This window comes from Bos taurus, chromosome 3 (assembly GCF_002263795.3).
Source record: "Bos taurus isolate L1 Dominette 01449 registration number 42190680 breed Hereford chromosome 3, ARS-UCD2.0, whole genome shotgun sequence".
NCBI lineage: Eukaryota > Metazoa > Chordata > Mammalia > Artiodactyla > Bovidae > Bos > Bos taurus.
This window is the reverse complement of record NC_037330.1, coordinates 51,165,666-51,191,152: the sequence shown is the minus strand read 5'-3', so window position 1 is coordinate 51,191,152 and position 25,487 is coordinate 51,165,666. Positions and strand designations below refer to the sequence as shown.

Below are 25,487 nucleotides of genomic sequence, written 5' to 3'. Positions count from 1 at the left end.
ATACTCTAGCCATTAGGCTCTAGGCAAATGGTAGTTTTCCTTTTTCCTTATTTTTGAATTTTTACAATTGTGAGCACCAGTGCCTAATAATTTGCTGAGCTTCATTTAGGTTTGAAACAACAGAGTCCCAAGAGGAAATACCCAGACCTCTATACGTTACATTTACAGCCATTAATGAAACCGTATTTTTTCATAATTTGAATAAACTGGAGGTCACTTTGATTTTATGTTCACAGTAGTACTATACGAATTGAGCCTAAATTTAAGAAATTGTGAAAAATCAGTTCCAGGGAGCTAAATTTAACGTGAAAAGTCCCTTGCACAGTTTCTCGTATAAGCGCTCCAAACAGGGAGACACGTGGGGCGTGGTTGTTAGTCTGCGGCTGCGCAGAAGCCCTGAAAGCAGAGCCTGAGGAGGCGCTGAGCGCAGAGAACGCGCCTGGGCCTCCTGCGCCGCCAAAAGGGCTTCTCCTGGAAAATTCCTGAATCTTGGGAGCAGCGGAGCTGTCACTGACAACGTGCAGGTTAGGTGTGTTTGCAAGTTTGGGAATGAGGCTGCTGATAACCTGGTTCTTGTGCCAGTGTGGTTTTTCTCAGTTTTGAAAAACCTTGAGGTAAAGATCAGCGAACAGATCTTTACCTCAGGGATTTGGCGGGTGAGAAAGGATCCTCCGTAGCCTTTTCTTCTTTTGGGAGCTATGTGGAAACGGGTTTTCTCGGCTTGTTCATGTAGGATTCGGGAACTGCTTTCTTTTCCAAACCTCTGACTTCCACCCCATGATTTATATTCTCCTTCAGTGTAATTTCTAATTTCTTCACACTTCCCAGTCCTGGGAGGTTGGGGAAGGGGAGGGGACGGGGTGAGGAAGATTCTTCTAGAAAGTAGGAAATCGAAGAGGCCGTGAAGATTTGTAGGCCAGTCTCTGTCACTTGACTAGTGAGGAGACTGAGCGGTAAAGCAAGTTACAGTAAAGAGGTTATTATGCAATGTTAAATTTATTTAAATTTGAAAACTTGGGAAAGACGAAACCATAACGACAAAAGCCCAGAATATTTGGGCTTTGGACCTGGCATAAGACGCCTTTGATTTTCAGATGAGGAAACAGGCCACCTGGATCAGAAACAAAGGATTTTTTGAAACTTGGTGGCAAAGCAGTAACCAAAGTTTCAGATTCTTGTTGGTTCCTCTGGCCCCCAAATCCCACAGGGATTTGAGAATAACATAGGTAGACCTCGTGAAGGTACATTCAGTTGATTGTGTTAACAGAGTGGATTGTGTTAACACTGAGTGGAAGAACGCTTTTTAATTAATAGTGACAAGCCTGCTTGCCTCATTCCTCAGTGTTGCTTATTGCACGTGAAAAATATTCTATACATATCCAGCAAAAACCTGCAGGAACACTAAAGGCCCCTTAAAAATTATCTACCCCATTAATCCCTAATTATTTTCCAAAATGTCTGTATCAATTTACATTCTACCTACCTATGTGTAAGACTCCTTATTGCTTCATATCCTTGTAAGTTCTTTTTTCTATTTTAATTTTTGTCACTCTTACTGCAGCTGTTCTCAACAGTTCTATGAGATAATTAAACCTGTAAAACGTGATTTAAGAGATTATTTTCTCATGACTAGTACCATTCTAGATGTATAGAAGAAAAGCAAAATCATGATATATCGTGGATATCTTAGGGAGGGCTAGGCAAACTGTGACCCTTGAGCCATATCTGGCCTTCCACATTTGGAGCCATGGATAGTTGTGGTTCAAGTGACTGAGAAAAATAAATCAAAGAAAAGTAATACTTGTGATACATGGACATTATATGAAATTCATATCTTAGTGTACATAAAGTTTAAGAAATACAGTCACATTCGTTTGTTTCCTTACTATCTGTAGCTTCTTTCATGAGTCATTGCAACTGAAATTATATGGCTCACAAAGCCTGAAATATTTACTCTCCAGCCTTATACAAAAAAGTTTCCTCACCTTAGTCTAATGGCATTAGAGTTTCATATCCCAGAACCCTAATTAAGAAGGCTTTCATGGGTACAACATGATACCTCCTTGTCATCTTAATATGCATGTAATTTAACTTTTTGAGTGTGTTATGAGTGAGCTTTTAAAAAGTAGGTAGAATTTTGACAGGCAGAGATCAAGGTAGTTGTTTCAGATAGAAGAAAATAGTATGGTATAGTCGTGAGGTGAGAAAGTATAGGGTTTCTTTGTTATAGAGGGCAGGATTGACTATATAATTTACAGGCCCAGTGTGAAATGAAAACATAGAACCTTTTGGTTAAAAATTCACATTCTCAAGAAAGCAATAGGAGAATAATAGTGATAAACCAAGTATAGAATCCTTTTAAGTGTGGGGCCCTATGAGACTACACAGATTACATGTCAGTGAAGCTGCCCCTGTTAGTGGGAAGTATTTCTGGAAAGGAAACATGGGGCCAGACTTCGGGAAGAGGAGTTTGAATGCTAGGCTAACAAATTTGAATTTAATTTCTTAAGCTTTAGGAAACCATTGAAGTTTTCTGGACAGAAGAGTGATCTAGCTATAATTCAAGTTTTAGGAAAATTATTTGAGAAGAGTTTGTAGAATAGATTTGAAAGGAGGGTTAGGAGGTAATTAGAGTAGCTCAGGCATGAGATAATAAACATGGTACTAATTGAAAAAGGAAAAGAGCTAGATCTAGATTTGGACTCATTCACTTTTTTTTTTCATTTATTGTGGAAAGAATACTTAATATAGATCTGCCCTCTTAATAAAACTGTAAGTATATATTATAGTGTTGTATACTCCTAGGTGGCACAATAGTAAAGAATCCACTTGCCAAAGCAGGAGACATCAGGGATGTTGGTTCAGTTCTTGGGTTGGGAAGATCCTCTGGAGTAGGAAATGGCAACCCACTCCAGTATTCTTGCCTGGAAAATTCCATGGACAGAAAAGCCTGGCAGGCTACGGTCCATGGGGTCGCAAAGAGTTGGACACGACTGACCTATTGAGCACATACACAGTGTTGTACAGCAGATCTCTAGAGCTCATTCATCCATAGAAGAAAATTACCTGAGTATAATAAAAGCCGTAAGTGATGAGCTCACAAGCTAGTAACATGCTCAAAGGTGAAAAAGTGAACATTTTTCCTGTTAAGACCAGGAACAAGGCAGATATGCCCACCTTTACCATTTCCATTCTGCATAAAGTACTAGAAGTCCTGGCCAGATCAGTTAGGCAAGAAAAAACTGTTAGAACTAATATATCAATTCAGTAAATTTGCAGAGTACAAAATCCACATACAAAAATCAGTTGCATTTCTGTATACAAACAACAAACTACATGAAAAGGAAATTAGGAAAATAATCCCATTTATAAAAGCACAAAAAGGGTAAAATACTTAGGAATACACTTTACTAAGGAGGTGAAAGACTTGTATACTGAAAACTACAGAACATCAATGAAAGAAATGGAAGAAACAAGTAAATGTGAAAGGTTGTTGTTGAATCACGCGAATACACTGGGATTCTTGGCCCCCGGAGGAGAAGGATTCAATCCGGGGCCAGAGATGAGGCTTGATCACTCAGAGCTTTTGTGTAATAAAGTTTTATTAAAGTATAAAGGAGATAGAGAAAGCTTCTGACATAGGCGTCAGAAGGGGGCAGAAAGAGTACCCCCTTGCTAGTGTTAACAATGAAGTTATATAATCCAAAGAATATCTGGAGGTTGTAAAGACCTCATCAGACCTACTCCCATAATTTACATTTTAAGATAACACTGTCCTCAGGCAAGATACATCCTTGTAAAGACCAGGTCTTCTCCCATAATTAACATTTTAAGATAACAGAAGGTTGAATCCAAAGACTGTCCTTAGGCAGGATACATTATTATATAATCCTAAGGAATGTGGAGAAAGAAAAAAGTTTGTCTTTTCTTCCTCCTTGAGAATTCCAGACCCCTCTCTCCTTGGGGACCCCTAGACTCCCTATCAACCTGCCTAGGAACTGACTTTCTCAATGGAATAATATCTTGCGTCCGTGGATTGGAAGACTTAATAACTGTTAACATGTCCAGTCTACCAAAAGTAAACCCATTCATATTCATTCTGTAGGTACATATGCCCTTTGACACCATCCTCTCAGCCTGAATTTCCTAACATGTAAAATTATATAGTCTTTTCCTTTTCACATTTGTTGTTGAAAAACCAAAACTGAAGTTCAGCGCTCAGTTTCTTGTGTTCTCTTTTGAGCATTCCTCACGTTATAAAATATATATATTTAAATATGTGTATATACACATTCCATATCTAATTGATCTTTTGTTTTGTGATGGTTATGTCTCTATTCTGAGAAGCCTTTAATTTTATTATCAAGTTTGAATCACTTCAGCTTCCTCTCTTTTTTCTCCAAACTGCCTGTGCTAGAAGGAAAAGCCTGGTTTGTGGATGCCAATTAAATCAAGTAACAAAATGTTTATAAACTATCTACTGTGGACTAGTATGGAGGAAGAACAAAAATTGAAATATCATTAGAAAAGGCTTCATGGAAATGCTGAGACATAATCTAAACTACAGCATAACCAAAAGATTTGAACCTTCTAAGGAGTGGAAATAACAGACATGAAATTCTGTTACTTATAAGACATGGGCCAGCTTTCTTTTGAGCACCCAAACTTTCTGTTTAAAAAAATAAAAATTACATGTTTAGAAATAACAGTCTAATGTACATTGTGCTTTTTGTTTACCAGTATTTAGCATTTATTGAAGCTTACTATTTAATTAATGCAGTATACATTTCAATAATAATTACTACTTATTATGTGCTCTACTGTTTTACATGATTTATGTATAACACATTGATCTTCTTAATAGCCCTGTGGGGCAGGAAATATTATCCTCATTTTAAGGATGAGCAAACTGCGGCATGAAGAAGTTAAGTGATTTTCCCAAGGTCAGATCATTTACCAGTGGTAGGTAGCAGAGCCAAGGATTTAAATCAGGCAGCCTGGCTCCAGAGCCCACACTTTTAACCAGTACACTATCTTGCTACTTTATGATCTGATTTAATCCTCACAGGAATGTTGTAAAAGAGGGTGTATTCTCTGCATTTTAAATTGGAGACAGCTGAGGTTTAGAGAAGTTAAGTAACTTGCCCAAGTGCATGTCAACTGGTAAGTGACAGAACCAAGATTGGAACCTAGGGTCTTCCCTGGTGGCTCAGTCTGCCTGCAATGCAGGAGACCCAGGTTCAATCTCTGGGTCGGGAAAATCCTCTGGAGAAGGAAACGGCAACCCACTCCAGTATTCTTGCCTGGAGAATTCCATGGACAGAGGAGCCTGGTGGGCTACACTCCATGGGGTCACAAAGAGTTGGGCACGACCTGGTGACTAACACTTTACCTTCACTCCAACCCCAGAACTTGTGCTCTTGACCATTATGTTATATTGCCCTGACAATGACTAAGACAGTCTTTTTAAGTAATTTTTAAAAAATAATTACTCATTTTTGGTTGTGCTGAGTCTTCATTGCTGCCTGGGCTTTTCTCTAGAGTCTTCGTTGCTGCCTGGGCTTTTCTCTAGTTTCAGCAAATGGTAACTACTCTTCGTTGCATTGTGTTGCGATGCATGGGCTTTTCATTGTGGTAACTTCTCTTGTCGCCTAGGTTCTAGGGTACGTGGGCATCAGTAGGTGCAGCTCCCAGACTCCAGAGCACAGGCTCAATAGTTGTGATGCATGGCCTTAGGTGCTCCACAGCATGTAGGATCTTCCTGGATCAGTGATCAAATCTGTGTCTTCTACGTTGGCAGGTGGATTCTTTACCTCTGAGTCACTAGGGAAGCCCTATCATAGTCTTTATAAAAGTAAGCCTAAAACTGCATAGTCTTTATAAAAATAAGCCTAAAACCTTTAAAAAATCTAGATGCTCTTGATCCCATTTACTTTGTGTTTTGATTTTATGTTTGAGAATTCCCAGCATCTGTAGCTCCCAAAGCCATATTGGGTAGATCTCCATGCCAGATCAGTTGTGCTCTCTGAGTTTGTCTCAATTTCTAATCCAAAAAGGTATGCCTATTTGGGGCCTTCTTTCCTCCTTTAAGAACTCACCTTAGTCCTATTTTCTCCTAAATACATAGAATTTATTACTGATATATCCTCATCATGGTAATTTCCATGTTTTAAGAATATGAAAAAAAGCTGCTTCTAACAGAAATTTAGGAGATTCCTGTTTTGATAATTGCTGCTGCTGCTAAGTCGCTTCAGTTGTGTCCAACTCTGTGGGACCCCATAGACGGCAGCCCACCAGGCTCCACCATCCCTGGGATTCTCCAGGCAAGAACATTGGAGTGGGTTGCCATTTCCTTCTCCAATGCATGAAAGTGAAAAGTGAAAGTGAAGTCGCTCAGTCATGTCTGACTCTTAGTGACCCCATGGACTGCAGCCTACTAGGCTCCTCTGTCCATGAGATTTTCCAGTCAAGAGTATTGGAGTGGGGTGCCATTGCCTTCTCCAGTTTTGATAATTAGATATCTTCAATTTCATACTATTGTAAAAGATCTTACCACTTGAAAAAAGATCCTGTAGAAGCAAAGATTGTTTCCTAGTCATATAAGCAGTACAGGTTATTTTATCCAGAAGTTCAATGTGTTTTTCCTTTTGGAAAATAATTGGCATGTGGTAGCTTTGGGGACCTTTTTCAATAACTGTTGAGGTGCTTCAAAAAGGTTATTTTTCACTTTTCATAACGAAAGATTAGCTTTGCTTTCTTTGCTTGATTTCAGCTGTCTGGCATTAATGTTGGTTTTCATAGCAGCAAGAGTAAGCAACTGGTAATGAAGTAGATAGAATTACTGTAGATTTCAGAGTCCCACCACTGGAAACATTTTGAATGGCTCCCGTGTTGAACACCTGTGCTTGTTTTTTTAACACACAGAATTTGCTAATTGAAAAATGATACACTCATTATTATATGTAGCTATATTGTGGTATAATTAATGTGTAATTAATTGTAGTGTATATGATTTTTGATACATTTATACACCTTTGAAATCATCACCACCAATCAATATAATGAATGTAGCCATCATTCCCCAAAGTTTCCTCCTACCCTTTCTAATTCTTCCTTCTGTCATTATTCCTCCATCATCACCATTCTGTTTTCTGTCATTGTGAATTAGTTTGCATTTTCCAGAGCTTTATACAAAGGGAATCATATAGTAATCCTTTTTTTTTTTTTTTTTTGGCTTCTTTTACTCAGCATAATAATTTTTTAGATCCAGGTTGTTGTGTGAATCGGTAGTTCGTTCCTTTACATTGCTGAGTAATACTAGAGTATAGATATATCACAATATCCATTCTTCTGCTGAGGGATATTTGAGTTGTTTCTAGTTGGGGGTATTATGAATAAAGCCTTCGTGTTTACCTCATTGTATAGATCCAGGCTTTCTTTTGCCTTTGTAAAAATACCTAGGAGTGAAATGACTAGATTATATGGTAGGTATATGATTAACTAAATTGCCAAGATATTTTCCACACCGATTGTACCACATATCTTATGAATAGCAGTGTATGAAAGAGTTCCAGTTTCTCCACATCCTTATCAACACTTGATATTGTTGTTGTTGTTTAGTCACTTAGGTCACGTCTGACTCTCTTGTGACCCCATGGACTGTAGTTTGCTAGGTTCCTCTATCCATGAGATTTCCTAGGCAAGAATACTGGAGTCCATTACCATTTACTTCTTCAGGGGATCTTCCTGATCCAGGGATCAAACCCAAGTCTCCTGCTTGGTGGGTGGATTCTTTACCACTGAGTCACCTGGGAAGCCCTGCCAATTAAATATAAGTGAAAGTGAAAGTGAAATCGCTCAGTCGTGTCCAACTCTTTGCGACCCCATGGACTGTAGCCTACCAGGCTCCTCTGTCCATGGCATTTTCCAGGCAAGAATACTGGAGTGGGTTGCCATTTCCTTCTCCAGGAGGTCTTCCCCAACCCAGGGACTGAACCTGGGTCTCCCGCATTGTAGGCAGACGCTTTACTGTCTGAGCCACCAGGGAAGTCTTTTTCAATATAAGGATTAAATATAGGGATAGGGATAAATTAGGGATAGGGTAAGGATTTCGTATCTCTATATCTATTGATAAGTGTATGTGTCACGCATTCTTTTTTTCAAAAAACAACTAAAGAATGCTTCTGCAAAATGAAAAAATAAATCAAGGGAAACATAGCTCTAACATAGGAGAGAGGAGAAAGGAATTCCCAGGATGACAGCTAATGAATCAGACCCATATCTCCAATTTATGTTGAAGAGGGAAGGCTAGAGTCTACATGAGTAAGAAGAGATCTCTAGGGGAGAAAAATGTAACTGAGGGAGTATTTGTGTTGGAGCATTTGGAAAAAAGTACTGAAAGTTTTGTAAAAGTGATTTATTATTTTGTTTTGGCTTGGTTAAAGGAGTTGACAGAGCATATAATGATGGTAATAATATAATATGTCATATTTATGTTTTCCTATGTAAACTTGATTTTCTTAACTATTCTGAGATAATAGAAATCCTAGTGTTATTCTTCTTGTTGTTTGTCATTATATTCCCATGAAAATATGCTCAAAGACATTGAATGATCACAGTAATAGATAACAAGACTAGATCCCTCGTCTAACTTGTGGTCTTTCTACTACACCATGGGTCTTCTACCAAAAAGTTTGAATGTATGTCTTATATTATTCTCCTAAACTAATTTAATCCATCTCTGTACCTCAGATTTCTTAACACATAAGAAAGGCACATGGCAAAAACCTCCCTCTTCATGGCAGTCAACCAGTAACCCCCTTACTTGTTCCCAGTTTGCTGTGACCTTTATTTTGCTTTGACCTTTATTTTGCTTCTGATATCTGGACTTACTGTTTGAACTTGATAAAAGTGCTGGGCACTGTGCTCGGCATTGGGAATACAAAGATGAATAAAACATGGTCCCACTGCTTGAGGAGCTTCCAGTGAGAAGTCTTTTCATTGAGAATACAGCTATATAAACAAATATAACTATATTAATGATTGATATAATAAAGATAAGCTTGGAGTACTATAGTTCTACAAAAGAGGAAGGTCCTAATTGCCTGTAGAGAATAGGAAAAGCACAAACTGTTTATTAAAATTACATAGGAATTGTCAAGGAGAGGAGGGGAGTTTTAGTTAAAAAATATGTAAAGGGATGAGATGTGAAAAACGTTTTGTTCAGGACGACAAGTTCTTCAGAATAGCTAGAGTATTTGTAATATGTTGAAGAATGGCAGGACATGAGGCTGAATAGGAAAGAATTTGTATACCTTCAGTTTAGACTTTGTTCTGTAAGCCATGGTGAATTATTGAAGGATTTTTAATTGGGGAGGAATATAATATTTATGGTTTTAAAAGGTAATTCCATGTATTGCAGGGTCAGTTGTAATTGGAAAAATTTGCGACCAGATTAAATGCCTAATTTAAATCACCCCAGTGATAATTGAAGGGTAGGAGAAATGCCACCCTAGAATATGCCTTTTTGGCGTAAGGATTATTTTGAGCTGATTATTTTTTTAAAAAAAACAGACACAGAAGAAGCTCTGAAAACAGAGTAGAAGTTACCCTTTTGTGAAGGATATTTACATTTATGAAGGAAATCTTTTGTAGGTGTCTTCGTCTCTGTTTATGGGAAAGTAGCAGCAGGATGATTCTAAATCACAGGAAACTCCTATCAGTGGAAATGGCACCAACCTAAATCTGCATAACAAAACTTACCTTTGGTACTGTGCCTTTCCTAATTGTTCAGTTGATAATTCATGTCTGACTCGGTGACTCCATGGATTGTAGCCCACCAGGCTCCTCTGTCCATGGAATTCTCCAGGCAGGAATACTGGAATGGGTTGCCATTCCCTTCTCCAAGGGATCTTCCTGACCCAGAGATCAAACCATGGTCTCCTGCACTGCAGGCAAATTCTTTACTGTCTGAGCCACCAAGGAGGGAAGTCACTCTGTCGTGTCCGACTCTGCAACCCTGTTGACTGTAGCCTACCAAGCTTCTCTGTCCATGGGATTCTTCAGACAAGAATACTGGAGTGGGTTGCCATTTCTTTCTCAAGGGGATCTTCCCGACCCAGGGTCTCCCACATTGCAGATAGACACTTTACCCTCTGAGCCACCAGGGAAGCCCCTTCCATAATTGGCCTCCTCCATGATGTCTTTCTTTTGTCATTAACTTAAAATGGTATTTAAGGTGGTAGCTTGAGCCATCTCAAGGATTTACTCAATTTTTCTGGGTATCTCCCATGTATACATGAGGTATACATGTTAATAAAATTCTGTTTGTGTTTCTCTTATCTGTCTTTTATAATAAGGGAGGGTCTAAGCCAAGAACTCAGAAGGGCAGGGTAGAAATTATTTTTCCTTCCCTATATAATTGTCAAATAAAGTGTGTCATATCTATACAAAAGAAAGTTACCCAGCCTTTACATATTTTTAAAAATATGTAAGGAAAATGCTTATGACACAATGTTAAATGAAAACACTTGAGTGTTTATAAGTCCTAAATATGAGGAGATATATTCACAGATGGAAAGTCTCAAGTTCATAAAAATTTTAGTTTTGGGACTTCTCCAGTGGCCCAGTGGTTAAGACTCCACGCTTCCCCTGCAAGGGGCATGGGTTTGATCCCTCTTCAGGGAACTGAGATCTTGCATGCTACGTGGCATGGCCAAAAAAAGCTTTTTTCCAAAACTGTTTTATAGATAAATGCATTTCTAATTTTTAAAAGTCCCTTTAGTAGGGCTTTTTGTTTTGGGTTTCTTTCTTTTTTTTTTTTTGCATTTTAAATTCAGTTTTATTTAAGTTTAATGTTAATTCCATGCTGTGTTTTGAACAATACAGATTCTATATCTATGGCTCCAGTCAGATATCCAGTAGTAAAAATTAGCTTTAAGATACATACATTGAACAAAAGAGGTTGAGGGAGCTAAGGAGGGTTAGGGGGGAGCCAAAGGGAGAAGGAAGAAGAAACAAACAATTGAACACATATGAAATCTTTTCCATACCACCTTCAGTGCTAACCTGCTTCAGAGGGAGAGTAGAAGTAAGCCGGAGTGAGCAGCCATGGATTGTTGAACTGTTACAAACACCATGCTTTTCAGCAACATTGCAGCAGAGTTTGAAACACTTTTTACAGCAAAAACATTACAACAAACTCCCCAAACAATCTTTAACCAACAGGGTTTTTTAAAATAATTGACATGATGACTCTAAAATTTATAGGGATGAAAAATGACCAAAGGATAGCTACAGCACAACTGAAAAAGAGTTAAGATGGAGAGACTTCCCATAAAGATATCAAGACTTTTTTTAAAATCTATGATAATTAAAAAAACAGTATGACATTGATTTAGGAATAAGCAAATTGAGCGACTAAATAGAATAGAGAACCCAGAAACAGGTCTGTTAATATAGAAACATTGTATGACTAAGGTGGTATTATTAATGACCAGGGGGAGAAAGGAGACTAAATAAACAGTTCTGGGACAACTAGATAGCCATATTTTCAGAAAAATGAAATTGGATCCCTACTTAAGACTCTATACAAAAAATCCAGATGAATAATTAAAGACTTAAATTTGAAAGGCCAAACTAAGAATTTAGAATACAATGAAGGAGAATATTTGACTTTGGAACAGAGAAACAAAAAAGCACTAATCATAAATTAAAAGATTGATAAATTTGACAATATTGAAAATTTTAACTTGTGTGTATCAGATATTACCATAAAGAAGGGAAAGACAAGTACAAACTGGGAGAAAACACACATAGCTAATAAAGACTGATATCCAGAATATGTAAAGAAATCCTACAAATGAAGGAGAAAAGGAAATCTAATAGAAAAATGGGCAAAACTTGTCACAGAAATGGAAATATAGCTTAAGGGTGTTTAGTCTCAATATCAGAAAAGTGCCAAATTCAGACCATAATTAAATTCAGTTTGATGCTACTAGCTCTGCAGTAATTTTCACTTTTATTGCCACCCAACTACCCCAGACATGTATATCTTCAACTTTAGTGCACTGAACAGAATAACAGAATTCTGTTATTACATCATTTTCTTTTATTATCGGGTTGCTAGTATACTATGCTTTGTTGTTGTGTTATTGCTGCCTAGAATGCTTTTTCTTCCCTTAGTGTAGGAATTCTTAAAATGTGGTCCCCAGGCCAGCATCAACAAGCATCACCAGTGTACTTTTTAGAAATGTCCCACCCCTGAACTTTCAAAGGATGTTTGTATAGTAAATAATTGTAAATTAGAGATAGTTATGTTATTTGCCTCTAGAGCAGAGGGCAGGTATGCTTGCAGTCTCTTTAGAAAAGGTTGGGGCTTTCTGAGCTCTAACTTCCTTTCCTGTAGTGTAACCCCTGTGTGTACAGATGGCTTTTGTCTCATCACCCCATGGGAACTGCCCTTGGGGAACTGCTAGAAGAAAATGGTGATACTCCTGTTGCTGTGAGTAGAAAACTGTCCTTTGTCTCTAATCCAAGAGTCTTTTGTCTTACCCTATACCCATGAAATTCTTGCAGGTTAACTTTTGAGTTTGCAAGTAGGATAAAATTTCAGATCTTTCACATCTTTTTTCTCTAATGCTCTGAAATGGGAACCATTGCTTGTAATAATTGTTAATGGGGAGCATAATACTGAGTGAGCTTAACATGTAAAGTATAATGAGCTTCCCAGGTAGCGCGGGAGGTGAAGAATCTGCTTGCTAATGCAAGAGATGTAAGAGACGCAGGTTCAATCCCTGGGTCTGAAAGATCCCTGGAGGGCATGGCAATCTACTCCACTATTCTTGCCTGGAGAATCCCATGGACAGAGGAGTCTGATGGGGGTGTAGTCCATGAAGTGAAGTGTTAGTCACTCAGTTGTGCCTGACTCTTTGCAACCCCATGGACTGCAGCCCACCAGGCTCCTCTGTCCATGGGATTTTCCAGGCAAGAATACTGGAGTGTGTAGCCGTTTCCTTCTCCAGGGGATCTTTCCGACCCAGGGATTGAACTCCAGTCTCCTGCATTGCAGGCAGATTCTTTACTTACTGAGGTATAGGGTCTCAAAGAGTCCGACACAACTGAAGTGACTTTAACAAAAACAATGTATAACAAGACAGATACTCTTTTAGTGTCAAATTTTGACTGTCAAGTATTCTTTAGAATGTCTCCATTACCCTAATTTTATTTCTTTCTGAAATTTACTCATTCATCAAGCAAACATTTCTATGTGTTATTTTTGCTGTTATTTTTCTCAGATTGTTGGCACTACCAGAAGCTGATTTGATCCAAAGAGATGGCTGAAAGTGATGGAAAAGAAAAAATAAAATGGACAACCACCATTATTATTAGCTCATCTCTTAAGGTAAAAGAGGCATTTGGGCCATTGATCTTGAATTTAAAATTAAGCAATAGAACAGTATTTTAAAATACCTTTAGCTTGATTATCCAAAGTTGTGTGAATCAGCAAGTATATAATCTAAAATGTATTTTAAATATAAATTAGGAAGATCACTGCATCCATTTTCCTACTTCTCTAAATATCTCAAAGTTGGACATTTTCTTAAGTTTTTCTTTCTTTTTTTTTTTCTCACTAAGCCTATTCTAAGAGATGTTAAATGATTCCAAAAACAACAATTCATATGAACATATATTACTTAAGGTTTTTTGGAGAAGTAAACAACAGGAACTGACCTGTCTAGACTTAGTAGCATTGAGAGGAGACTCCCTACGCTTGAAGGAGGAAGGAATGGGAAGTTGAATGCCTGAGGGCAATTGATCAGTGTTTTAACTCTGCAACTAGCAGGATTATCTAACCCTTTCCCAGATGTTTATCTTATGGATACCACCTAATGTCTAGAATGAGGGGGCAAGAGATGATTCTTCATGGTAAAGAAGAGAGAGAGGTTAGAATAAGACTTTGAGTATGATTTTTTAAAATCTACCCTGTTCTTTCATTGTTGCCTCAAGCTGCCCTCTGCTTTGTTGGCTTCAGCCATCTAGCTCCCTACCCGTTTTAAGACAGCCTTAAGTTTCACTGGAATTTTTCATGCTTCTTTTTGTTAGATTTCTGGAATCCATATTTTTATCCCATATTTCTCTTGTTTCTTTAGCTTTGTCAGAGTGATTGTAAGAGAGGAAGATAGCAACCAATTCTAATTTGCCAAAAACAACTGCTTTTATTTGTTTTATCTATCTTATTTTATGCTATTCGTCTCACCTTTTCTGTTTTTTTTTTTTTTTTTGCCTCTTTTTGTATTGATTGTTAATATTGTCTCATTTTTTTTTTCTTTAACTAGCTTTGGAAGTTATATGCTCTATTTCTGTTTTTTAATAGTTACCCTAGAAAATTTAACATACATACATACTTAGCCCAACAAAGTCCAAAGTAAATAATAAATTTTTATTGTTGTTTTTGATGTTCAATCACTCAGTTGTGTCTGACTCTTTACAACTTCATGCATGGACTGCAGCATCCCAGGCCCCTCTGTTCTCTACTACCTCCCAAAGTTTGCTCAAATTCTTGTCCATAGAGTGGGTGATGCTATTTAACCGTCTTATCCTCTGTTGCTCCTTCTCTTTCTGCCCTCAATCTTTCCCAGCATCAGAGTCTTTTCCAATATGTTGGCTGTTTGCATCAGGTAGCCAAAGTATTGAAGCTTTAGCTTTAGTAACAGTCCTTCCAATGAATATACAGGGTTGATTTCCTTTAGGATTAACTAGTTTGATTTCCTTGCAGTTCAAGGGACTCTCAAGAGCCTTCTCTAGTACCATAATTCAAAAGCATTAATACGTCAGTGCTCATCCTTCTTTATGTCCAACCTACATCCATACATGACTACTGGAGAAACCATAGCTTTGACTAGACGGACCTATGTTGGCAAAGTGATGTCTTTGTTTTTTAATATGCTGTCTAGGTTTGTCAAAGCTTTCCTCCAAGAAGCAAGTGTCTTTTAATTTCATGGCTATAGTCACTGCAGTGATTTTGGAGCCTAAGAAAATAAAATCTGTCTCTGCTTCCACTTTTTTCCCTTCTGTTTGCCATGAAGTGATGGGACTGGATGCCATGATCTTGTTTTTTTAATGTTGAGTTTCAGGCCAGCTTTTTCAGTCTCCTCTTTTATCCTCATCAAGAGGCTCCTTAGTTCCTCTTCACTTCCTGCCATCAGAGTGGTATCATCTCCATATCTGAGGTTGTTGATATTTCTCCTGGCAATCTTGATTCCATCTTGGGCTTCACCCAGCCTGGCATTTTGCATGATGTACTGTGCATGTAGGTTAAATAGGATGACATTATACAGCCTTGTCATACTCCTTTCCCAATTAGGAACCAGTCCATTGTTCCATGTCTGGTTTTAACTGTTGCTTCTTGACCCGCATACAGGTTTCTCAAGAGACAGATAAGGTGGTCTGGTACTCCCATCTCTAGTAATTTTCCAGTTTGTTGTGATCCACACAGTTTTCAGCATAGTCAGTGAAGCAGCAGTAGATGTTTTTCTGGAACTCCCTTGCTTTTGCCATGATCCAACGAACATTGACAGTTTGATCTCTGGTTCCTCTGCCTCTTTGAAATCCATCTTGAAATCCATCTGAAAGTTCTTGGCTCACCTACTGCTGAAGCCTAGCTTGAAAGATTTTGAGCATAACCTTGCTAGCATGTGAAATGAGCACACTTGTACAGTATTTTGAACATTCTTTGGCATTACCCTTCTTTGGGATTGGAATGAAAACTGACCACTTCCAGTCCTGTGGCCACTGATGAGTTTTCTAAATTTACTGACATATTGAGTGCAGCACTTTAACAGCAGCATCATTTAGGATTTTAAATAGCTCAGCTGGAATTCCATCAGTTCCACTAGCTTTGTTTGTACTAATGCTTTTTAAGGCCCATTTGACTTCACATAACTGGTAAAGAATCTGTGTGCAATGTGGGAGACCTGGGTTGGGAAGATCCCCTGGAGAAGGGAAAGGCTACCCATTCTAGTATTCTGGCTTGGAGAACTCCATGGACTTTATAGTCCATGGGGTCACAAAGAATCGGACACGAGTGAGCGACTTTCACTTTCACTGACTTCACGCTCCAGGATGTCTGGCCTTAGGTGAGTCACCACAACATCATGATTATCTGGGTTATTAAAACCTTTTTTGTATAGTTCTGTATGTTCTTGCCACCTCTTCTTAATCTCTTCTGCTTCTGTTAGGTCCTTACCATTTCTGTCCTATATTGTACCCATCCTTACATGAAATGTTCCCTTGATATCCAGTTTTCTTGAAGAGATCTTTAATCTTTCCCAATCTATTATTTTCCTCTCTCTTTGCATTGTTCATTTAAGAAGGCCTTCTTATATCTCCTTGCTATTCTCTGGAACACCGCATTTTTTGGGGTCTATTTTTCCCTTTCTCCCTTGCTTTTCACTTCTTTCTCCAGCTATTTGTAAAGCCTCCTCAGACAACCACTTTGCCTTCTTGCATTTATTTTTCTTTGGAATGGTTTTGGTCACTGCTTCCTGTACAATGTTATGAACCTCTGTCCATAGTTCTTCAGGCACTCTATCTACCAGATCTAAATCTTTAAACCTATTGATCACCTCCACTGTATAATCATAGGGATTTGATTCAGGTCATACATGAATGGCATTGTGCTTTTCCCTACTTTCTTCAATTTAAGCCTGAATTTTGCAATAAGGAGTTTAAGATCTGAGCCACAGTCAGCTCCAGGTCTTGTTTTTTGCTGACTATATAGAGCTTCTCCATCTTTGGCTACAAAAAACATAATCAGTTTGATTGTGGTGTTGATCATCTGGTGATGTCCACGTATAGACTCATCTCTTGGGGTGCTGGAAAAAGCTGTTTGCTACTTATCTTCCTCTTACATGACAAATAAATCTTAGAATACTAATTCCAGTCACCCTTTTCTGTATTGTATTTGTTGTTATCATATAGTTTAAATTCTCTCAATTTTTTAACTCCACAAAACATTATTTTCTAAAGTTAGTAATTATTTAGATTTACTCATGTCTTTGTTACTATCTTTGCTCTTCTTCTTTTGGCTCAAACCTTCTGTTTTGGATCATTTTCCTTTTATTCTGAATAATATAATTTAGAAATTACCTCAATGAGGACCATCTCAGTCTTCCTCTCAAAATACAGTTGACCCTTGAACAACGTGGGGGTTATAGGCACTGATTACTGCACAGTTGAAAACTCACCTTTAACTTTACATTTGACCCATTGTTATCAGCAGCTCTGTGTGTGAGGATTCAGTGAACCTCAGATTGTGTAATATATGTATTTATTGAAAAAATCTACATATAAATGGACCCACACAGTTCAAATCCGTGTTGTACAAGAATCTACTATATTTTTGTTTCCCCCTTGATCTTGAAAGATGTTTTAAAAATCAATTTAACTGAGGTGGGACTTACATACAATAAAATACACACATTTAAAGTGTAAGCTTAATGCGTTTAGACAAATGTGTATACCTGTGTAACCATCACCCCAGAATATATAGAACGTTTTCATCACTCCAGAAAATTACTTCATGCCCTTTTATAATCAATCCTTTATCCAGTTCCCTGCCTCAAGCAACTGTTGATCTGATTTATCTCAGATTTATAGTAAGTTTTGTCTGTTGTAGTTGTTCAGTTGCTCAGTCATGTCCAACTCTTTGCAGCCCCATCAACTGCAGCACGCCAGGCTCCCTGTCCTTCACTATCTCCTGTAGTTTGCTCAGATTCATGCCCACTGATCGGTGATGCTGTCTAACCATCTCATCCTGTGCCACCCCCTTCTTCTTTTGCCTTCAATCTTTCCCAGTGAAAGTGAAAGTCACTCAGTCATGTCCAACTCCTCGAGACCCCATGGACTGTATAGGCCAGGGAATTCTCCAGGCCAGAATACTGGAGTGGGCAGTAGTTCCCTTCTCCAGGGGATCTTCCCAACCCATGGATCGAACCCAGGTCTTCCGCATTGAGGGCAGATTCTTTACCAGCTGAGCCACAAGGGAAGCCCAGTCTTTCCCAGCATCAAGGACTTTTCTAGTGAGTCATCTCTTTGCATCAGGTGGCTAAAGTATTAGAGCTTGTTTCTCCATCAGTCCTTCCAGTGAATATTCAGGGTTGATTTCCTTTAGGATTGACTGGTTTGATCTGTTACATCCTTTTATATAATTTCTAATTTTTTACCAAAATTCTCAATCTTGCATTTTATCTCCTTGAATATAGTAAATAGCTATTTTAAGGTACACATGTAACTTTACTGTATGTCCTGTTACTGTTTCTATTACTTGTTGTTTCTCATAGTTCTCTTTTCATGTAATTTTGTCTCTTTATATGTTTGATTATTTTTGATTGTTGGAATTTGTATTTGAAAAAAAAGTGTTTGTAGAAATTATTTGAGGCCTAGAATAGTGTTATATTCCTCTAGAGAAACCTTAATTCTGAGAGAAAATTAAACCTTTAATTCTCTAAGCAGGGTTTCCAGATAAAATATAGGACACTCAGTTAAACTTAAAAGTTTCAGGTAAATAATGAATTTAGTTTAAGTTCAGCCCAAATATTGCATGGGACATACTTATATTAATACTAAAATATCATGTTTATCTGAAATTGAAATTTAACTGGATGTTTTATATTTTTATTTGCAACTGGATGTTCTGTATTTTTATTTGCTGATGTGGCCACCCAGCTTCTATTGTATATAATAAAGGAGCTTATGTCCTGTTCATTTCAGTGATACTTGTTATGTTTGAATTGAGAAAATATTCAGATAATTTTCTTTGTTCTGTAGCTGCAGTGAGGAGACCTAATTGAGAAGAGTTGCTCTAGGGAGTACTTCTGCAAGGTGCTTGGGAACACTAGTAATACAGTATCACTTTAATCCAATTTTAGGGATTGAAATGGTTTGAAGCTAGGCTGCAGCCCCTGTGAGAGCTGTTCCACTTTTGTCAAATGCTCTCTTCAGCCTCTCATCTGTCTCTTCCTGAATTGACAGATGCCCTCAGGGGAGAAAATGGCCTAAATGCCTATCTCTTATCTTTGAATTTCTGTATAGGTCTTGGTCTTGTAATTTTTCACTATCCTGCTAGCTCTCTGATGCATTCAAGCAGATTTTTAAAAAATTTCCAGCTTTTCTAGATGCTTTCAGCAGGAGAGTTGGCCTAAATTACTTAATCTGCCATCACTGGAAGCAATATATAATTTGAAAACAGCAGAAAACTCATGGGAAGAGTCTTAATTGAACTCTAGGTCAGAATCTGAGTAGCATAAAATACTCTATCTTTAGGAAGGAATCAAGTATTTGGTACCTAATTCCAACCTGTGTACTTAAAATATACACAGGCAAATATATAATAATAATGAGGCAAAATATAAAATGTAAGGGATTTCTATCTACTTGGAGACTAACAAGCTTGAGTTTTAACCAGTCAGTAAATACTATGAACCACTTATATTTTAATGCTTTGCTCAGTCGCTTCAGTGGTGTCCAACTCTTTGCAACCCAGTGAACTGTATCCCGCCAGGCTCCTCTGTCCATGGGATTTTCCCAGCAAGAGTACTGGAGTGGGTTGCCATGCCCCTCATCCAGGGGATCTTCCTCTTGTGTCTTCTGCATTGCAGGCAGATAATGAATGCTAAGCCACTGGGGAAGTGCTTTAGGCAATATCTAATTGTTAATAGCTTCTTTTATAACTGTACCACTTAAAGATTTGATCATTGAGACACTAAATGTGGTCCCTCTATGGAGAAAAAAACTTAAAAAAAAAAGTAAAAATATTTAGTTCTCCTGGAATAAACTGTGGGTTTGGAAATGAGTTGTGTTACTACGGCTGTTACTTAAGGAAAAAATTAAGGACAATATGAAAGAATTTAAACTATAAGAGCAAACACAAACTTCTTTTTAAAAAACAACTTAAAGATGGATTCTGACATGCATTAATGAATAAATAGAAGGTGACGTGTTTCTTAGATGTGGTGTGTTAGATGACTGACACAACCATGAAGTGCCGTACAGAAAACTACAAAGACAATCAATTCTCCAGTTCATCTGTTTACAGTTACCTTTAGTAAACTTTTCAAATGTTGTAAGCACTTAGGTGAGTTAGAAAATATGTATGAAGACAATAGGACTTTTGGTTTAAATACTAAGCATCTAATTTCTAGGCCTCAAATATTTCTAATTTCCTATTTATCCACATAATTATGGGTATGTGAAGAATCCATCTTCAAGTTGCTTTTTAAAAAGAAGTTTGTGTTTGCCCTTATAGTTTAATTCTTTAATATTGTCCTTAGTTTCTTCCCTAGGTAACATAACTAGTACACAACTCATTTCCAAACCCATAGTGTATTTCAGGAGAACTAAATATTTTTAGTTTTTTTTAAGTTTTTTTCCTCCATAGAGACAGCACATTTAGTGTCTCAATGATCAAATCTTTAAGTGTACAGTTATAAAAGAAGCTATTAAACTTCATGTTTTTTCATTAACTTTAATTAACTATTAAAAAGATGTTTTAAGTCTGTATTTCTGAAAATTTTTTTTTAAGAGTTATGAAGTTGCAGCTGCCCTAGAAAATCGAAGCCACAAGGTTAGGTATTCCGATTCAGTGGAGAATGGATCAATTATATTTTCTCTTTCTGGTACAGTATATTTGCTGACTTCCTTGATTTAAGTTTGTTAAAAAATACGTGCACGTAAATTCTAATTATTCAGTAGTTCAGTAACGAAGTAATAAGCTTAAGGTGTTATTTTTTGGGAAAGGTGAATGTGTAATAAAACTTTGTTATTCCTGCAAAAGCAGTACATGTGGCCAATTACAAAATACATTCCTTTTTAGATTACAATTGTTGAACTAAAGTTAAATCACTGAAGTCTAGTAGAGGATGGTACAAACTACTTGCTTTGAAACTAACATGAAAGTACAACAAAGCCACCCTCCCTAACAATCAACATTTAAAATATTACTCATATTAATGAAGAAGCTAGCATCATATTGATCAAAATCCATATATAAAAACAATGCAGGATGTAAAGCAATCATCCTTCAATTAAAAAAATTAGGTGGGAAAAAAAACAATATAGGAGAATGTTTTTCATGATTTTGTACAAGAGTTTACTGAACATAATATAAACAAATACTAACTAAAAGAACCAAATGGGGACACATGTTCCTGAAATCATAAAACTACAACTGTGAGTCATAGGCAAAGGAATTAGATTAGGATATGAGAAAACTGGGGACATGGGAAGGGGGCAGCTCTACTTGTGCTTAGAAAATGACAGAAGTGTTAAGATGTGGAGGTAAAGGATTTTATTAGAATGGTTATGAATAGACCAGTTCTCTAACAGAGATTTTGGAAGACAAGCACTTTCAAAAGCTCCTAGAAATAGACATCCAAGCTGAAAATGGTCCAACCTCACATTCATCCTTCCTGGTTGGATAGAGAGCCCTCTAGAGAGAAGTAAAATATTTTTGGTAAATACCTACTCTGTTGTATGCTTTGGTCACTTTATATACATTCTCTTATTTAATCCTTTTAACAAACCTATCAAAGAACTATTATTCCAGCCTTACAGATGAGGTAATTTAGATTCAGAAAGGTTATATAAATTTTTAGTGTTAAGTTCATTCAATTAGTATAATCACATAGTTATTTACTTCCTGAGATTGTGTCTTCCACTCATCTTTTAAAGAGCTAATCAGATTAAGCTTCTCTTCTGGACCATTCTTTTTTTGGGAGGTTGGGGGAAGACTGCCACATGGCATGCAGGATCTTAGTTCCCCGACTAGGGATCGAACCTGTGCCCTCTGCAGTGGAAGCACTGAATCCTAACCAGCGGACTACTAGGGAAGCCTTCTGGAGCATTCTTCTATACTTGATACTGTTTCAGAGACCCTAGATATCTGCTCCTGAGTGTGTTAATTTATATAATGGTTTATGTTATGATACAAAAGATTGTCCAAGGAATAACTAAAAGTTTGCTTAAAACTACTTTTCTTTAGTTGATTTCCAGCTTTTAAAAATTATAACATGAAAAATTAACATGTAACTAAAATTAGGCCTTACTTTCATTGTGGATAGTGCCTTAAAGGAAAAAAAAAATGGTTACTGACCCAGAAAGGGTTCTCCCCTTAAATATTTAGATTGTCATCCTTTTACTACAGAGCACTTCAAAGAACTACCTAATTATTTTGCTGTGTAAGACTTTTGTTATAGTGATTTCCATCTGTTATGGGTTTAAGGCCTGGACACTTACATATATGTTTAACTTATAGTTATTTTTGTTGATTTTACTAAATTTATAAAAAATTTTATTAATATGACAAAGTGACATTTTATATTACGTTCACCTCTCCTAGGAGTTGCATTTTTATTGATGGATGCTAGAGAATGCTTTATGTCTGCTGAAGAAACATTTCTAGCCAAAATTGAGAAGTTTATTAACATTCACCAAAATAGTTTTTTGGTTCTGTTTGCTGCCCTGCATGGACCTGAAGAATGGAAACTGATGTTCAGGATTCAGCAGAGGTATGGACAGTAACACTACAGACCTGTTTTCCTTAAGTTATTTTATGTACTTCAGTTCTGAATTGTTTCAGGCAAGTGAATTATGTTTTGCCAAAAGATAAACTTTATAATGTTAACCTTTCATTTTTAATACAACGCAGGCCAAAGAGCTCTTCTATGAATGAGGGTGACAAGTTTCAGAATGCATGCTGATTTATGGAATTCTTCAGCAAGACTAAATTAGAAGTGGAACACTTTTTAGTCAATTAAGTTCTGGTTTTAAAGCCATATTAAATCCTCTGTAGAATAAGGCAGGCATGAATGAATAAACAAATGACAAACAATAAAGGATTTTTGTCTCTTCTTTCCACTTAGGATAACAAATTTAAGTCATATGATCTATTTAACTTAAACGATTTTTTTCTCCCCCAGATTCCTGGGTAGTAACTTACGGATACTTCCAGTACACAACACAGTAAATGCGATTAATCTTATGTGCACCATAGCTAAGGTAAGTCACCTGAGGAAAATGACATACATACATACACACTGATAAACTTTGAGATTCTTCACTTCAAAGTGCATTCCCTATTCAATGGAACTGATAAATATTGTTTCCCTTAGAGAAGTTGCTATTTCCAAACACATGCAACTCTTTCCCAAGCCTGAACTTGGCCTCTCAAGTCTTCTCAATTCCAGTAGCAACTATCAGAATCACTCATTTACGTCAAAAGATCATTTGGTCATATATACATTGTGTTGGCCCTACTGGTTACTTAAATCTTCTTTCAAATTCTCAAGTATAAATATTGGTAGTCATGAACTGTCAGAGTGCAAACATGCTATTTTATAACTTGACTAGTTTCCACTTTTCTTTTCATGCTTGTTCTCCATAAAGTCTGCTCCCAACTCCCATAGGCAGAGGTAGGTGTTCCTTACTCTTTTACTTGGAACAGATCCCTGTTGAAGCAATTCTTAATAGTATTCTACTTTTCTGGTTTGCATGTTTGAAATTCCATAAAGACAAATATCAGGTATTTTTCTATTACTCTAATAACTCATACATAGTACTGATTAATACTTGTTGAATAAGTTAGGTATTTTATGATGTGACCCTGTAAAAAATACCTTATTTCTTAAATAATGTTGCATGTTTGTATCTTCTTCCAGATCACCTCCAAATCATACATAGATAGCATCTGCTACAGAATGATAACAACTAAAGCTTACATCATTGAGCAAAGTCCTGTGTGGAAAACACTTCAAAAGATAAAACTGAGTAGTGATACATTTAACCCAAATTAGATTATCAACTATAAATGTTCTTTGGGAAGGATATTAAAATAAAATACATATAATTAAAAATGATTTTACTTTCAGAGTTCTGTTAATTCCTTTAATAATGTTCAAAAAATATTGGTACATGTATATAAAACTTAGATTGAAGCTTCTTAATGATACAAATTAAGTTGGAAGAAGAAATGTTTAATTGCAAATAAGCAGCCCCTTGGGTTAAAGAAAAAGTCATATATACCTTTTTATAATACAAGCCACTATTTCTAAAATTAATCTTCACAGGTACTTTTACACTGTAACTACTGCTGGAAAGCTGGTGATAGAGGACTCTGCCCTCTAAGACTCCTGAGGCAGGGAAAAAAAGGGAAATTAGGAGTAGTACACAGACTCAGAATTTTTCTCTAAGCTCCTACAGTGCTATGATAGCCAGTTTAACACTAGGAGTTCTAAAATAGCATCTAACTGGAACATAAAGTGTATCAGAATTTTTATAAACTCACAACTGTATGGATAAAGGTAATTCCAGTACATTTTATGAAATCATAAAATTATTGATTCGTATTAGATTTTTCAACAGTAGTATTTAAAATACACGTGGGCATTATTTACCATATAGATACCTTTTTAAAAGGAAACAGTGCTACTGATCCATAATGTGTCACTGCTGAAACAGATAAGTAAGAGAAGCTACATTTATTTTCAGTGTGTTTTACAGAAAAACTTCTATAAAGGTATTAAATAAACCATAATGAAAAATATAGTGTATTACTAGTTTTTATTTAGGAGATGGAGCTTTCACTTTATCCCATATTTTCCTCAGAGGTAGACTTTGTTTTTGTTTCAATGAGTTCTTCTACTCGAGCCAAAACACTTTCAATCAAATCAAATGTGAAAAGAGCTGAATGTAGGACCTATAATGCCAAGAAAAATTGGTTACTAAGGCTGCGTTTAAAACAAAGCAAAGCAAAAAAGAGAAAAGAGTTCAGTTGGATGTAGCTTAGGAAAATTTCATATCTACCTTAAGTTGCATTTCAGGAGGCATATTTGGGATCTCTTCTCTACCTACATTTAGTGAACAATGATCTTTAGACTTCTGGACTTCTATAAGAGAAGGAAAAAACCGTGTCACACTTAACCATTAAAAACTCTCAGATTTCAATAATAAATTTATAATTTGTTTACTAACTTAAATGCCAGTTATTTGTGTAAATTAAGTCTTATGGTTTTAATAGCTAGTTGTGTTGTTGTTTAGTTGCCAGGTCATGTCTGACTCTTGGACTGTAGCCTGCTTGCTAGGTCCTTTGTGGGATTTCCCAGGCAAGAATCCTGGAGTGGGTTGCTATTTCCTTCTCCAGGGGATCTTTCTGACCCAGGATTGAACCCATACCTCCTGCATTGGTAGGCAGATTCTTTACCACTGAGCCAACCAGGAAGATTTAATAGCTCAGGGTATGCTAAAATCTGGTTGTGAACAAATAAAAATATCAAAATTCTGTAACATGTGAATTAATGTTTCTTCAGGTGAATAGCATTATTTTGGCATGTACAAGATGAATGAAACTTTTGTCAACATAAAATCAGAATTATAACCTGTCACACTAAGACAAAATTTTTATTTATAGTGATGTCTGCACAAATACCACCATA

At 36.8% G+C, this 25,487-nt stretch overlaps 2 protein-coding genes across 8 annotated transcripts in view; one reads left to right on the top strand and one right to left on the bottom strand.

The window, feature by feature from the left end:
• Nucleotides 1-373: 373 nt before the first annotated feature.
• C3H1orf146 (chromosome 3 C1orf146 homolog) lies at nt 374-23,912 on the top strand. 3 transcript variants are annotated; one of them, XM_005204264.5, is made up of 7 exons: nt 375-524; nt 13,296-13,402; nt 20,582-20,675; nt 22,397-22,565; nt 22,977-23,055; nt 23,443-23,468; nt 23,715-23,912. In XM_005204264.5, the coding sequence occupies exons 2-7, from the start codon at nt 13,334-13,336 to the stop codon at nt 23,734-23,736; spliced, it is 459 nt and encodes a 152-aa protein (XP_005204321.1). In that variant the 5' UTR covers nt 375-524; nt 13,296-13,333; the 3' UTR covers nt 23,737-23,912. The 3 variants fall into 3 exon arrangements, with proteins under 3 accessions (XP_005204320.1, XP_005204321.1, NP_001033113.1); XM_005204263.5 differs by lacking the exon at nt 23,443-23,468 and having other exon boundaries at nt 374-529; NM_001038024.1 differs by lacking the exon at nt 23,443-23,468 and having other exon boundaries at nt 429-524.
• Nucleotides 23,913-24,265: 353 nt separating this feature from the next.
• Nucleotides 24,266-25,487, bottom strand: part of GLMN (glomulin, FKBP associated protein) — a 44,619-nt gene continuing 43,397 nt past the window's right edge. For 4 of the 5 annotated variants that reach the window (XM_015464323.3, XM_005204258.5, XM_010803295.3 and 1 more), the window contains 2 exons: nt 24,859-24,941; nt 24,597-24,751 (listed from right to left, as the gene is read on the bottom strand). In XM_015464323.3, coding sequence (XP_015319809.1) covers nt 24,641-24,751; nt 24,859-24,941 — 194 coding nt within the window. In that variant the 3' untranslated portion in view covers nt 24,597-24,640. Of the gene's footprint in view, nt 24,752-24,858; nt 24,942-25,487 lie in introns of all 5 variants that reach the window. The other variant, NM_001192020.1, reaches the window with a different exon arrangement.